General features: G+C 40.2%; 1 protein-coding gene across 12 annotated transcripts in view; it reads right to left on the bottom strand.

Annotated features, from left to right (window-relative positions):
- Positions 1-16,643, bottom strand: part of CEP192 (centrosomal protein 192) — a 132,466-nt gene that overhangs the window by 4,375 nt on the left and 111,448 nt on the right. For 9 of the 12 annotated variants that reach the window (XM_032293452.1, XM_032293445.1, XM_032293447.1 and 6 more), the window contains 6 exons: positions 14,820-14,899; positions 13,349-13,444; positions 6,568-6,687; positions 5,694-5,815; positions 3,451-3,580; positions 2,628-2,686 (listed from right to left, as the gene is read on the bottom strand). In XM_032293452.1, the coding sequence (XP_032149343.1) occupies positions 2,628-2,686; positions 3,451-3,580; positions 5,694-5,815; positions 6,568-6,687; positions 13,349-13,444; positions 14,820-14,899 (607 nt within the window). The remainder of the gene's footprint in view (positions 1-2,627; positions 2,687-3,450; positions 3,581-5,693; positions 5,816-6,567; positions 6,688-13,348; positions 13,445-14,819; positions 14,900-16,643) is intronic. The other 3 variants (XM_032293446.1, XM_032293448.1, XM_032293456.1) reach the window with 1 other exon arrangement.

Raw genomic sequence — 16,643 nt, 5'->3', positions numbered from 1 at the left:
ATTTGAGTTTCTCATTAAAAATGTTTTAGGCATCTTTCAAAAACCCCCTTATCTGATTTCCACTCGGTTGGTCTTGTCCCTACACTCCATATCAGAAATAGACTATGCCATCTGTAGCACTATTGTGATGAAATAGGTTTAGGTTCTTTCTCTGGAAAGAGTCAAATCTGAATTGGCCCACAAATTTTGGCAGAAATGCAATTCATTAAAAAAATCTGTGAAGGCAAATTAAGCAAAGAATATAACATCAAAAAAGAATTTGAAATGACAACGTATTCAATAATGGAAGTTGGAAAATGAATGTTTAACTGCAAGAAAGTTTTGACTGCCTCATTCCTAGCCATAAAATGGAGAACAGTGACATAAAGCTGCAATTTAACAAGCTATTTTAAATAATGATTCTTTACCAAAACTACAGATGAGTATCAGGTATATGTAAATATTGTTTTTTTTAAAGTTGGTACTAGACTCTTCAAGGTAATTTATTTTATTTTTTATTTTCAACACTCAGGGGAAAAGGTAATTTTTCTAAATGAAACTTTGTTTAGAAGCTTTTAAAAATATTTTATTTATTTTTGAGGCAGCGTTTCACTCTTGGTGACCAGGCTGGAGTGCAATGGCGTGATCTTGGCTTGCCTCAGCCTCCCAAGTAGCTGGGATTACAGGCACCCCACCCCATGCCTGGATAATTTTTGTAGTTTTAGTAGAGATGGGGTTTCATTATGTTGGCCAGGCTGGTCCAAACTCCTGACCTCATGTGATCCACCCACCTTGGCCTCCCAAAGTGCTTGAATTACAGGTGTGAGCCACCATGCCTGGCCTAAAAAAAATATTTTTTAAGGTAAGAAGAGCTCCTTGAAATAAAAATCTAAAGTCATTCAAATTTGTGACAGATGTATGCCAGTTTATACAATTGATCCACTCACAGCACGTTTAAAAATATACCCTGCAAAAAGCTGGTTAAGATGTGGGATGTGAATCAATCTGAGGAAGCAGAATGAATAATGCAGTTATGATAAAATTTGAGTTTAGATAATAATAGTGTTCAGGATAATTTATTCAGTATCTATTTGGTACTCAGTTACTAAAAATAGTTATAACAATTAGGAATTTAAATGATCTTTTTCTGAATAAACTAATTGCCTCTGCAGTTGTGCTACCATGTATTTTAGTAGTTCCAACCTATTATTACGCACACTATGGCATCACTAGTCTCAAATCAATTGGGGCAGCCTAGAATAACTGGAGAGATCCACAGACTACTGTGAGAGGAGAGCTCAGATCTCAGAAGTTGGAAAACTTGGATTTGGTTGATTTTTAAACTTGGGCCTTTCTCTTCTATGTAGTTGTCATAGGGATTAAATGAAGAAACTAAGATAAGAAAGTGAAGTTCTATAAAAATTGTGGAGTGAGTGTTGATGCATCCTGCCAGCCAAGGTCATCTACAGGGGAGATTTAATGATGATCATGAGGAAGACATTAACACCTGCTGATGCTTGCTATGTCTGGGCACGTCTCTTAAATAATTCTCACAATTCTATGCTGTCAGTAGCACTGGCATCGCCATTTTACAAATAAGGAAATTGAGGCCAAAGAGTTTATCAAGTTTATGATAATTTTTAGATGTGTTCATTGTTGAATTTTCGGAACTAAAATCTATAGTTTGTGCCTTTAGGTCAGTCTCCTGGGAGGGAAAGGATGGGTTTAGCCCTCAAGCATATTAAAATATTTTATAGTCCATAGGAGAAGGAAGAGGTGGTACGAGGGAGAAAAGAATAAAAACAAAGAGTAAGGTAGAAGGAACAGTCTTCAATCAAGCCATCTTTCCAGTATCCAGAGCTGTAAGTGAGCTTCACTTGTACAGCACTGCTGGTCTTAGTAACTGATTAAATGACAGGCCCATAATGTTTGCAGAGTGGCCCAAATTTTCATAGAATATAACATGTTTCTGGAATAGTCTCCTAATCCTAAATTGGAGACATTACAATAATTAAATGACTTAAAAATTCAAAGATGAAATTAAAATTATTCTTCAGCATTAAGCCCAACAGAACCCTACTGTTAAGTTCTAAATAACAATGACAACCCAGTTTGATATTTCAACCTAAATGTGCATCATATAGAAAAGAAAATCAGCAAGGATGACAAGAAAATCAGGCCCTGATTAAGAACAGTATGGGGTGTCTGAAGGATGACAACTGAAAAACGCCACAATAAAAGTTTTCCCAATTAATCTAAAAAGGTTTTCATCCCAATTAATGAAAATCTAAGTCCTTGACTCTTAGCATACCAGTGAAAATAACATTTGAAACAGTAATTACGCTAAAAGTCAATCTTAAAATGATTACAGCTCTAAGATTTATGCGGCTACAAATCCTAGGTGGGAGGAGTCACACCAGCACAAATGCTGTGCACTGCAGCAAGGCTGAGTGCACCTCGGACAGTCAGGAGCTGTCCCCTGCAGGTTCCTTTTCTCTGCTTCGACTTGCAAACACACATGTGCTTAAACTGTTTGGTGCTGGTGAGAAATATGGAGGGGCTGCAGAGGAGGCCTCACAAGCCCCAACTTCCAAGAGACAAAGTCTGGCATCGCTGATGAGAGAACACTGTGATCTAAATAAACTTACCTCAAAGAGTACTTGGAATGTTTGACATAGAATGGCTCTCTGGGACTCAAAAACTTCAGCTGGAATAATAAAAAAAAAACTTTATAAAGTTATGAAAATTCGATATTTTAGCATATAAAAGCACAGCATGCATTTATTTATTACAGATACATTTTGTAAATTTAGGTATTGCCACAAAATTAGGTAGGACAACAGATGCTAATGTAATGAAAACAAATTTAAGACAATTTTAACATGAATTTACTTTGGTTTTAAGTAAAGGTTTTCCAAAAATATGTGTGTATAACAGTATAGAAGAAAAAAAGTTAAAAATTAAAATAAAAAAACAAATTTTTGAACTTCCAGTGTGTTTATTTTCAAATACAAAATTAAGGCATTTTGTGGGGGATGGGGCCAGGGTCTTGCTCTTTCATCCTGGCTGAAGTGCACTGGCACAATCATGGCTCACTGCAGTCTCAACCTCCCAGGCTAAAGACATCCTCTTCTCATCTCAGCACCCCAAAGCAGCTGAGACTACAGGCATGTGCCACCATGCCCAGCTAGTTGTTTTTTTTTTTCTTTTTGGTAGAGACGGAGTCTCACTATATTGCCCAGGTTGGTCTCAAACTCCTGGGATCAAGCAATCCTCCTGCCTTGGCTGCCCAAAGTCCTGAATTACAGGTGTGAATCACCATACCTAGCTTTATATTAACATTTTTAAAAATTAGCTAATGATTACAACTTAAATATTGTCTATAGAACAAGTTTCTAATCATCAGGAAAATGTTTGTTATCAGAGTTGAATGCATTTATTTTTCCAAAACCCATAATATTTCCAACTTACTGTGTGTGTAATAAAAGAATTATTTCGCAGATTGACTTTGAGTGTCCGTGATTCCCCGACACTAGTTGGCAGGAACCTGTACACATCCTCTGGGGCATAAACTCCACGAGCAGTCACATCAAGCTGCCTGCTTAGGGAATAGGTGTAAAAATTAAGAATTTGAAATCCACATTAACTTAAACTATTTTTATATATTAAAATTATGTAGTTTTGCATTAATTTGTGTTTTTCCTGACAATTTATTTTCAAAAATAAGTTTTGTAATGGCAACTTATCTAATTTATGTGAAGAGGATGACAGCAGGAATCCTTTTATAGAGGATGTTGGATAGGCCTCATTCTCCTCACAGCCTGGATCTCTACCTGCCAGAAGCCCAGTTTGTATGAAGGTGGCCCTTCACCTTAGTTCATTTCACCTGGTTCCTTTATGTTGCAGTCCCAACTGCCCTTCACTATCACAGGGACACAGGCTGCTCCAAGCACCTGATGTAGGTGTGGCCTCCAGGCAATGTTTGCTGGCGAGGGCACTGGCTCTTGCCTGGGCTTCCAGGACCCCATACAGCTGCCTCCCCTTTCTCTGTCCACCCCCCAGGGTCTCTGCAGGCTCCACTCCACCCCCAACTCTCTGGGCACCTGACCTCCCCCTCACACCTAACTTGGCACCCCCCAGCAGCCCTATCTATTCAGTCACTACACAATGGTACCTCAGGACAGCTCAGACACCTTCAGTTTCCACAAATACAGAAATGAACTTGTGATCTTTGTCTTCAAACCTGATCCTCCACTTATGTTTCCTGAACGGTATCTGGGAGCTGAACCTCTCACAGCCATCCCCCTTTATCCAGTCCATTGCAGAGGCTCTCCTATCTCTAGTCTGCCCATTCTCTTCCTATTCCTTGACACTATTTTACTCCTGGACTCCTTTAAAATAGCCCCTCCTCACCTACTTCTTATCAGTCATACCACAGCCAGGGGATTGTCGTATACACACAAACCTGACTGCGTCACTACCTGGCTTCCCAGCTCTCCCAAAGAGTACCCACCTCCTAGGCCCCACTCTGGCCTCACCCCCCGCCACTCCCCTCTCCTACTGAACTTCTCCTGGGAACTTCTCCCACTCTCCTTGCCTAGACCATTTCCACTCATCCTCCTCAACTTACAAGTCCCCTTTCAGGGAACTCCTTCCCAGGCTTCACAGACCAAGCTGCCTCTGTTGCTTCTCCCCATTTCCCATTTGTTTCTCCTCAACCCATGTGGGCTCTGGGTTGGCGAGTCTACATCTCCAGAAGGGAGATGTGGAGAAAGCGAGAGAGGAGCAAGGGATAACAGCCCGGAGGGAGTGTGCCAAGAACATGTATTCTTTAAGAGTGTTCTAATTTCTTCCAAATGCATTACTGACTCTCATTAAAAAATAAATGACTACATTTATATTAAATTCAGCAGATATTTAACATATATTATCTTTTCAGGCATCTTCCTCAAGAACTTAATTAGATCTAATTACTAGTTAATTAAGGATCCTAAGAAATATTTTCATTAGGTAGAATACTAAATAATATTCTCATTAAAGCTGTATATGCTGCTGGCATAAGTTTTACATTTTAAAGCTTTTTAAGAATCTTTCATATACTGCTTAAGGGAACATAAAATGGTACAACTATTTAGGGAAAACTATTTGGCAGTTTATTTTAAAGTTCAACACATGGTTATCATGTGACCTAGAAATTTTTTATAAAATTAGGTATTTTTACTCAAAAGAAATGAAAATGTATGTCATCCTCAGAAATGCACATACAGTAGTGTTCATAGCACCTTAATTCATAATAGTCCCAAATTATAAGACATCCAAAAGTCAACAGGAAAATAAATTACCATATGTTCATTTAATAGAATATTAAACAATAAAAAGGAGTGAACTATAGGTATATTCAATAACATGAATGAATTTTTTAAAATAGCATGTTGAGAAAAAGAAGCCAGACACAAAGAGTATATACATACATACATACATACATGTATATATGAAGTTCAAGCAAAATGAATCTATGAAGGCAGAAATCAGAACAGGACCAATCTTGACTGCAAAGGGACCAGTAAGAACTTTCTGGCCGAGAAGAATATTCTATATCTTGATTAGAGTGCTGGTAACACATGTGAACTTAGGTAAAGTCACTGAGCATTTTATAGACTCTACTCCTCAATAAGGTTGGGAAAAAATTCGTAAGAAAGACAAAAGCAACATACTCAGGTATGCGAGCAGAAGCCTCTGACGTAGCTTGTCTTTGGGGCTTAACTAAATGGTCTATTTTAACAAGGAAATCTGAGGAAAGGCATGTGTTTTCAGGCTCATTTTCTGCTTCGATGCTCTGTACAGAAAAAACACAAGGTAAGGGAGAATAAATAAAAACTCTAAGAAAATATATGGACATTTATTTATTTGAATTTTACCATTTCTTTTAAAAAATTTTAAAAGGAGATTTAAGATTTTTAAATTCCCTAAATTGCAAACTCTCTACTCTGTACTACCTGGTTCCTCTCTCTTTTTTTTTTTTTTTTTTTTTTTTTTTTTGAGGAGACTTGCTCTGTTGCCCAGGCTGGAGTGCAGTGGTATGATCTCGGCTCACTGCAACCTCTGCCTCCTGGGTTCAAGCAATTCTCCTGCCTCAGCCTCCTGAGTAGATGGGACTGCAGGCACACGACACCACATCCAGCTAATTTTTGTGTATTTAGTACAGACAGGGTTTCACCATGTTGGCCAGGATGGTCTCCATCTCTCGGCCTTGTGATCTGCCCGCCTTGGCCTCCCAAAGTGCTGGGATTATAGGCGTGAGCCATTGTGCCTGGCTGGTTCCTCTCTCTTAAGTGCCCACGTGCATCCTTGATGTGTGTGCGCACACACACAGGGTTTCTTATGTAATTAAGTCAAACATGGGCTTCATGGGCTATATGAACAATACAGCCAAACCCAGACCTCAAACATGCCAATTAATAAAGACAAACCAGAAAATTAAGGTCATGGGGCTGTATTCTGCATTTTCAGACCAATTTTTCTTGTCAATTTACCTTTCTGTTTTTAAAATACACACAATAATTTACTTAAATTCAGTGTACTACTCACTTGTCCAGAGAGTTGGAATCTCAACGTGTGTTTCATGTGAGGCTCCTTAAGAGGGTGGCATTCAACATCCCAAAACTGGGCATAATCCCCTCTACCTCTGGGCAAAAATGTGATGGAGACCTACAAAATACATACAGAGAGAAATTTAGACAACTGATCATTAAATGCAGTGGTAGCTAGATTACCAGTTCAAAGATTTGGTATGAACAAAGTTAAAGAACAAATGCTTTTGCATTGGCTCGTTTTCCCGCTAATTGAAAGAATTTGGACAATTTCATTTCTAGTGGGTTTGTTACTATACCAGATCTAAAACACGTTTTTGCTTAAGGCTTTATATAACATATTCCTTAAAATGTACAATAAATGCTCTACTATCGGGGGAAATGTTAACAGAAAGCACTAAAGCTGTCAAGCACAAGACCTACACGAGAAAGGTCCAACCACAAACCCTCAATCATCTTCTCTTGAGTGCTTATGGAACCCTCTGCCGGCCAAGCAGTACCAGGACAAAGGCCTGGCAGTGGCCCGGGAGCTGCAGAAGACTGACAATAGTGGTAGGATGGCGGCTGCAGGAGGCTGAGCAAGACAAATGTCAGACGCTCCACAGTGGCAGCTCGCATTATGATTAGATTCCAAATGTCAGTCACAGCCAGTGACCCTGGCCACACAGCTCAGTGATAAACACACCCTGCATGTGTATAACCTATAAAAACCTCAATTATGAGAAAATTGTAATGTTTAAAAACACTATAACGTTTACCAATATTAACAGCCTTAGCTCTATTAAATAATTTACTGTTGATAATACTGATCACTAATTAGGTTAACAATGAATCAGGACTTCTGAGTCGACTCAAACATTAAAACACCTAAGTGGCCTAATTTCTGCCCAAACAGAACCTTAAACATAATAACCCAGCAAGCCTGAGCTCATGGCTTCTGGGAGCCTAAGGACAAAGGCAGGACTGGTCAGGGATAGTAGAGCATCTAACTAGAGAATTACACCACTATGGACGTGGACTCTGAGAAGATGAAGGAAGGAAAGGGTAAAAACCAATGGAAGGGCTAAAAACCACCAGAAAGAGTAAAAACCACCATTGGGGACTACAGAACTATAAATTCCCAACTACATCTATCTCTTCAAATACCAAAATCACAACAGAACAGAGGAGGAGAAAACTATTATTACTGCATGTTACACCCTAGGCACATACTGGGAACTTTAACATTCAGTATCTCAGCTAATCCCCTGGCATGCATTCTCTATTTTCTCTCTATAGATTTGCCTATCCTAGACATTTCACATAAATAAAACCACACACCTGTGAGCTTCTGTGACTGGCTTCTTTCACTTAGCATAATGTTTTCAAGGTTTATCCATCTGGATATAGCATGTACCAGTAACTCCATTCCTTTTCACTGCCAAATAATATTTCATTTTATAGATATACCAGATTTTGTTTATTGATCCATCAATTTGGGTGATTCCCACTTTTTTGTCTTCTGTAACACTGCTGTGAACACCTGTGCACAAGTTTTTGTTTTAAAACCTACTTCAACTTTTCTAGTGTACATCCAGAGATGGAATTGCTGGGTCATACAGTAATTCTGTTTGGCTTATTGAGAAACTGCCAAATTGTTTTCCACAGCAGCTGTACCATTTCACATTCCCAGCAGTAATGTATGAGGGTTCCAATTTCCCCACATCCTCACCAATATTTGTTATTTTGTTTTTTAACTCACAGCCATCTTAGTGGGTGTTAAGTGATACTTCATTTTTCGATTTGACTGCATTTTGCTAATCACTAGGAATTCTAAGCATCTTCTCATATGTTTATTGACCACTTGTATGTTTTCTTCGGAAAAATGTCTATTCAAATCCCCTGCTCATTTAAAAAAATTGGATCACCTGTCTTTTTACTGGGTTGTAAGAATTCTTTACAAATTCTGGATACAGGTCCTTTGTCAGACATATCATTTGCAAATTTTTGTCCCTATTCTGTGTTGTTTGATGCACAAATGTTTTTGATTTTCATAATTCACCTACTTTCGCTTTTGTGGCTTGTGCTTTCCTGGCGTCACACCTAAGAAACCAATGCTTAACCTAAGGTTATGAAGATTTATTCCTATGTTGTCTTTTAGAGGTTTTATAGCTTTAGGTCTAATGTTTATGGTCTAAGGTTGATGGTTGATTTTCAGTGAAATCTCTGTATATGCTACTAGGTAAGAGTGATGGTTAGTATTAGGTGTCAACTCGATTGGATTGAAGGAGGCCTAGATGGTTGCTAAAGTATTGTTTCTGGGTGTCTGTGAGGGTGTTCAAGAGAGGAGACTGACATTTGAGTCTGCGAAGTAGAAGGAAGGTCCACCCTAATGTGGGTGAGCACCATCCAATCAGCTGCCAGTGGGCTAGGAGGAGGCAGGTGGAAGAAGGTGGGATAATCTTGCTTGCTGAGTCTCTTGGCTTTCATTTTTATCTCGGGCTGGATGCTTCCTTCCGTTCCTCCTGTCCTTGGAAATCAGACTCCAGGTTCTTCAGCCTTTGGACTCTGGGATTTACACAAGTGTTTGACCAGGAACTCTTGGGCCTTTGGTCACAGACTGAAGGCTGCACTGATAGCTTCCCTCTTCTGAGGCTTTTAGACTCAGACGGAGCTGCTACTGGCTTCATTCTTCCCCAGCTTGCAGATGGCCTATCATGGGACTTTGCCTTGTCATTGTGTGAGTCAATTCTCCCTAATAGCCTCCCTTTCATATATACGTGTATCCCATTAGTTCTGTTCCTCTGGAGAAACCTAATACAGCAAGAGTCTACACTAGTTCTTTTGCATGTGGTTATTCAGTTCTCCCAGGCACTATGTGTTGAAAAATATTCTTTCCCCATTGAAGTGCCTTGGTGCCCTTATTTAAAAAAAAAAAATCAATTAACTATAAATATTAGGGTTTATTTTGGGATTCTCAATCCTATTCCACAGTTCTACAGATTTGTCAATACCACACTGTTTTGTGTAGTGTGGCTTTTTAGAAGGCTTTGAAAACAGGAAGTGTAAATCCTCCAACTTTGTTCTATTTCAAGATTGTTTGATTATTCTAGGTCTCTTGTATATCTACATAAATTGCAGAATCAGTGTTTCAATTTTAAAACAAAACCCAGCTGGATTTATTTTTAGTTTTTCTATGTTTTATTTAACTAAATTTAGATTCTAATTACAAGTGTGCACTATATCTTTGAACAAAGAATAAAGTGTGCTTAGATTTTGGTGTAATTTTTTTGTGGGGCAGGGGACAAAGTTATACAATGGTATAAGGTGTATAAATTCTCAGGACAACCCATAAAGACCATTTAGGAAAACATATTTGAGCGATTCATGAAAGAGGGATTTTAAGTCTTTGATACTTAAGTCATTCTTTTTTTAACACATTTATCTTTATTTTTATTTATTTATTTATTTTTTGACATGGAGTCTCACTTTGTCACCAGGCTAGAGTGCAGTGGCTCGATCTTGGTTGACTGCAACCTCTGCCTCCTGGGTTCAGGCGATTCTCCTGCCTCAGCTTCCCAAGTAGCTGGGACTATAGGCATGTGCCACCACGCCCAGCTAATTTTTATATTTTTAGTAGAGATGGGGTTTCACCACCTTGGACAGGCTGGTCTTGATCTCTTGATCTTGTGATCCACCCTCCTCGGACTCCCGAAGTGCTGGGATTACAGGTGTGAGCCACCACGCCCAGCCTTATCTTTAATTCTTTTAAAAATGTTTTGAATTTTTGATTAATCTCATTCTGCTAGATTCTCACTTCACACATGCTTTTTGTGTAAAATTGCCTTTTTCCTGCCTTGGTCAATTTTGCCAAAGGTTTGTCTGTATTATTATTTTTTTCCAAAAAGCAGCTTGGGATATGTTAATCTTCTCTTGTTTCTTTGTTTTTATTATATTTTGCTTTGGAACATTTTTTTTTTCTTCTTTCTTCGGATTTATTCTGTTATTTTCACCACACTTCAATGACTGCTTAGCTCATTAATTTCAGTTTCTTTTTTTCTTTTTAAAATAGATGCATGACACCTGTATCTTTACCACTATGGGCCTATTGTTGTTCCGGTTTTTTTTCTTTTTCAACTTTTATTTTAGATTCAGGGGTACATGTGCAGGTTTGTTACCTGGGTATATAGCACAATGCTGAGGTTTGAGGTATGAAAGATCCTATCACCCAGGTACTGAGCATGGTACCCAATAATTAATTTTTCAGCCCTTTTCCCCCTTCTAGTAGTCCCTAGTTTCTATTGCTGCCATTTTTATGTCTATGAGTACCCAATATTTGGCTCTAACTTGTAAATGAAAAAATATGGTATTTGGTTTTCTATTCCCGTGTTAATTAGCTTAGGATAATCACCTTCAGCTGTATCCACGTTGCTACAAAGGTATTTGATTTGATTTTATAGTTGCACAGTATTTCATGATACATATTTACCATTCTACCATTTATTTATCCAATCCACCTGTTGATGAGCATGGTGATCAATGGTGGATTGATCCATGTATCTGATATTGTGAATAGTGCTGCAATGAATGTGCAAGTATCTTTTTAGTGGAACAATTAGCTTTCTTTTTGGTATATATCCAGTAGTGGGATTGCTGGTTTGAATGGTATTTCTAAGTTCTTTGAGAAATCTCCAAACTGTTCTCCACAGTGGCTGAACTAATTTACATTCACACTAAGCGTATAAGCATTCCCTTTCCTCTGCAGCCTTGCCAGCATCTATTGTTTTTTGACTTTTTATTTTATTTATTTTTTTGGAGACAGAGTCTTACCCCGTCATCCAGGCTGGAGTGCAGTGGCACAATCTTGGGTCACCACAACCTCTGCCTCCTGGGTTCAAGCCAACCTCCCACTTCAGCCTCTCAAGTAGCTAGGGCTACAGGTACATGCCACTATGCCCAGCTAATTTCTGTATTTTTTATAGAGTTTTGACATGTTGCCCAAGCTGCTGACTTTTAATAACAGCCATTCTGATTGCTGTGAGATGGTATCTCATTGCAGTTTTGATTTGCATTTCTTGATGATTAGTGATGTGGAACATTTTTTCATGTTTGTTGGCTGTATGTCCTCTTCTAAGAAGTGTCTGTTCATGTATTTTGCTCATTTTTTAATAGGCTGATTTGTTTTTGGCTTGTTCAGTTGTTTAAGTCCCTTTTGTCAGATGTATAGTTTGTGAATGTTTTCTCCTCTTCTGTAGGTTGTCTGTTTACTCTGTTGATAGTTTCTTTTGCTGCACAGAAGCTCTTTAGTTTAATTAGATCTTATATGTCAATTTTTGTTACAAATGCTTTTGAGAACTTGGTCATAAATTATTTCCCAAGACCAATGTCCAGAATGGTGTTTCCTAAGTTTTCTTCTAGGATTCTTATAGTTTGAAGTCTTATGTTCAAATATTTAAACCATCTTGAGTTAATTTTTGTATATGGTGAAAGGCAGGGGTCCAGTTTCATTCCTCTGCACATGGTTAGCCAGCTATTCCAGCACTATTTATTGAATAGGGAGTCCTCTCCCTATTGCTTATTTTTGTCGACTGTGTTGAAGAGCAGAGGGCTATAGGTGTGTGGCTTTATTTCTGGGTTCCCTATTCTGTTCCATTGGTTTATATGTCTGTTCTTGTTTTGCTACCATGCTGTTTTGGTTACTATAGGCTTACAGTATAGTTTTAAGTCAGGTAGCACAATGCCTCCAGATTTGTTCTTTTTGCTTAGGATTGCTTTTGCTATACAGGCTTTTTGGCTTCATATGAATTTTAGCATAGTTATTTCCAGTTTTCTGAAAAATGACGCTGGTATTTTGATAGGAAGAGCATTGACTATAGACTGTTTTGGGCCCAGCGGGGGTTTTAATTGGGACTGTGCTGAATATATAGATCAATTTAGGGGGCACTGATGTCTTAAAAGGTTAAGTCTTCTGATCCATTGATAAAAGGATGTCTTTCTTTTTACAATCCTTTCTCATATGTTGAACTTTATTTGAGCAATGTGTCTATCCCCTGTTCTTCTGCTTTGCTTCTGTTGTAGTTTGGGAAATTAACTAAACTACACTTGTAGAACTGTATGTCTTTCCAAAAAAAGTGAGAAACAGTCTGAAAGCCTGTTATACAGACCCAGTAAAGTGCAGTTTGCAACAACTGCTATAGCTGCTTCAAGATTCTTTTACAGTCAGCTCTGAGTTCACAGCTATATTCTATAACTTACTGTAAGTCTGAGTGTCTGAATAAATGAGCCAATAAATTTCAGTAACTAGAATGAAAAAATATATTACTGAGGCCAAGTGGATGACTAGTGTTATTAGGAGACATTTGAAGGGAACATGTCAGGTCTAGAAATGAATTAACATTTAAGAGGGTCATAGTAGCTGGAGGGATCTGTCACCCATGAAGATATGCTGTTGACTATGCCATGAATACCAAGCTATTTTTGAGTAATGGCAGGTTTTTCTGGCTACGGCTGATAGACAAAACTCTTGTCTCCATCAGTGCAGTACAACTGTAAGCACTGGCAGTCTGTGGTCTTTACTGTTAAGGGTGCCATTTGTTAAGCTGACCATTTTTTCATACTAAGACTATCTGCTGCAGCACATTGCAAGTGAGGCAGGCTCTTCTCTCATGTGCACACTGGCTCTGTGAGTAGCACTGCTCTAGGTTAAACAAGCTAAAATGGGTGGAATCAAATAAAGCACTTCTGGACAATTTACATGATGCTCTTACTAACTGCCTATGGAAAAAAATATCAAAACCTACTTTTTGTGTCCCATGGCTTTCCAGTAGACCAGAAATAGGGGAACATCTGAAGGCTGCATAGGTGGCTCTAAAAACATCTCCACTTTCATCAACTCCCTGCAAAGCAATCATTTAAACAAATTAAAAACCATGAAGCCAATGGATCAATCCCACAGAGACACTATTACCTCTATGGTTGTTAAGAACACACTAACACACTTAGCAGTGAACAAGGAGAGTGCAAGGTATTCCCAAAATGGGAGTGCTACCTCACTGAGTTCTGCACAAGGCCATCATGCTGACTTATGTCACCAAAGGTGAGGTCATACAAGGTGACTTTTATCACTTCCCTAGCTATAGTGATCTTTATGGTGAAGCTCATAATGTTAAACAACTATCTTTTCCTCAAAGACTCTGAAGACTCTGTTGAATGTGCATTTTAATAACTATGCAATGCCAGTTTTTTATTTTTACTTTTATTTTTTTAAGACAGGATCTGGCTCTGTTGCCTAAGCTGGAGTGCAGTGGCGCAATCATGGCTCACTGCAGCCTTTACCTCCTGGGCTCAAGTGATCCTCCCAAGTAGTTTTTAATTTTTTCACTGTAGGTCCAGAAACTGTTTTTTATACACATTTTGTTAGTATTATGACTCAAAACCATTGCCATCACACAAAATACATGGCAGAGAGACCACAGTATTCTAAACACCACCAATGTCAAACACACTGACTTCAGGTGGTGCCCTGGAAGACTAGCACCATAGACAGTAGGCTGCCACTCACTGGCAAAGAGTGCTCAGTTTCCTTTCCTGCACTGCTGGCTGGGAACATACATTAGCACTCAGAACCCGAGGGGAAAGCCATGCATGAGCACATACAATGCTCAGAAATATAATTTTTACATATTTCTCAAAATAAAGTTATTTCAGATAAAATCAGGGCTAGAAGACAGCATTACATTAAGCAAACATGTATTTCCACATATTTCTCTAATTTGACTCTCAAAACCACTTTGTGAAAAAGAGTGGGCATATATCATCCTCATCAAAAGTGAAAACCAACTAAATGAATTGGTGGAACAAATAATCAGCAAGTTCAGGTGCAGCAGCTCACACCTGTAATCCCAGCATATTGGGAGGCTGAAGCAGGAGGATCACTTGAGGTCAGGAGTTCAAGACCAGTCTGGACAATGAAGTGAGGCTCCACCTCTACAAAAACCAAAAAGTTAGCTGGTTGTGGTGGTGCATACCTGTGGTCCCAGCTATATGAGAGGCTGAAGCAGGAGGATCACTTTGAGCCTGGGAGGTTGAGGGTGCAGTGAGCAGTGTTCACACCACTGCACTCCAGCCTAGGTGACAGAACAAGACTTTTGTCTCAGAAAACAAACAAGCAAATAACCAGCAATATCAACCAATGCTTGTAGTCAGTTTTAAAAACATCTTGAATAAAGTTTAAACATTAAAGTGATTATATCTGAGGCAGTCGTGACTGACCTTCACATAAGGCGGAGCTAAAGACGACAGATGCCATTTCACGTCTATGGTGCCATGATTCTGGAGTTCCAGACAGCTCTCTAAAAGGAAGACACGTATCATAACTCAAACTCAGACAGACTGGAGAACAAGCAGATGACTGTGACAGGCCTTACTACCTCAAACTGGGGTTAGAAAAACCCAATCATTAGATTCCTAAAGGAGTTCAACAGGAACCACAGTATTTTCTTTAAAAAATCAGGTATGTTACATATTGTTTTAGGTTTTATTACAAGTACAATGCAAAGATACTGAAGGGCTTATGCCAGAGAGCAGTAAGATGACTGACAGTTTTAAAGTGTTACAGACTGCTCTGTAGAAAAGATATTGCAAGGCACTGAAGTGGACAAGAAAGCCCAGGTAAGTTATAGCTGCAGCAGTTTGGCTCTGAGATGTTCACATGGTGACTGCCTCCAGCGTGGACAATGGCAAAGGGGTGAAAAAGACGTGGACATGTGTGGCCTCTACTTTGAAGACAGTCTTCAAAGGACTTGCTGATGGACTGAGTGGGAGGAGGGAGGAAGAAATCAGAAATCAGAAATAACCAATGGACAGATAGTGGTACCACTTACTGACATGGGTGAACCTGGAGGAGGTGTAGGGTCTCTCTTAGGCTTATTATACCTGATGTGCCTGTGAGATGCCCACATGTGAGCCAAGCAGCCACCAGGGTGTGATGCCTGGGCCCAAGCACATGGGAAGTCATGAGAGTCACAGGACACAGGCCATCACTGAGCAGGAGAACACAGAGAAGGAAAGGCACAAGCAGGCCAGGCCGGAACCCGGCCAGTCTTCAGAAATTGGGGAGAAGAGTCAGCAAGGGAACCGAGCAGGAGCACGTAAAGCAGGAAAATTCGAGCACTGGGGCACGGCAGCTGCACAGAGGAGTGCTCTATAGTGGAGGAGTGGTCAACAGTGCTGGCAGTTCAAGTCAACCGAGACACAAAACCGACCCTGGATTTGGCACATGGAGCTCTTCAGTGACCTCCACAGGACGGGCATGAGGTAACTGCAGCCAAGGCCTACAGAAGTGAGGGCAGGGGGCTGCTAAGAGGGGGCGGCTCCAAGGAAAGGGTATGGGGGCCGAGAAAGATGCTTCTTAACCACTGATGGTGGAGTGTACTGGGTGCTGGTGGAGATGTATCAACAAGGAGGCAGAAGCTGATGGCCCTGGAGAGAGAGGGGAACACAGGAAGCCCCTGAGAGGTGAAAATGGACAAACCGAGTTCCAAGCAGAGGGTTTGCCTGTGATGGAAACAGAGCCTTTCACTGGGTCTCAGGGCCTATTTTTCATGTGTCAGGCAAAGTCAATGGTTAAGAAGAGTGACAGCAGGAGCAGAGGAGGGGGCAGGAGCTCTTAGAGGAAGGAAGGGCCCCAGCCGCAGAGGGGAGCGGGGGCTGCAGGACACACACAGAGCACTAGAGGCAGCAAAGCCTTGTGTGGAGGGGCACCTGGAACCCTCAGCAGGGCAGAGTGGCTCCCTCCAGCGTGGCTTCGCTGCTGGGGTAGAGGCAGGAGGAGCTATGCCCCTGGGGCAAGCCAGGATTGGGATCTTGCCAGGCAGGAACAGAGGGAGAGGAGCACACGGCAGTCACGGAAGCCTTTGAAACAGCAACTGTAAGGACAGACTCAGAGTCCATGGAGTGACAAGAGGAAAGGGGCATGGCAGGCTGGGAGAGAGCACAAAACAGAGGACCAGCGGGCTGGGGGGTCTCAGGGAGGCCAAAGAACTGCTGTGAGCCCTGGGTGAGTGAACTGAAGAGGGTCGACAGTCAGCAAGTGCC

The sequence above is a fragment of the Sapajus apella genome, unplaced genomic scaffold (assembly GCF_009761245.1).
Source record: "Sapajus apella isolate SASKATOON/1434 unplaced genomic scaffold, GSC_monkey_1.0 scaffold29, whole genome shotgun sequence".
In the NCBI taxonomy this organism is placed as follows: domain Eukaryota; kingdom Metazoa; phylum Chordata; class Mammalia; order Primates; family Cebidae; genus Sapajus; species Sapajus apella.
This window is presented reverse-complemented; position numbering and strand designations above follow the sequence as displayed.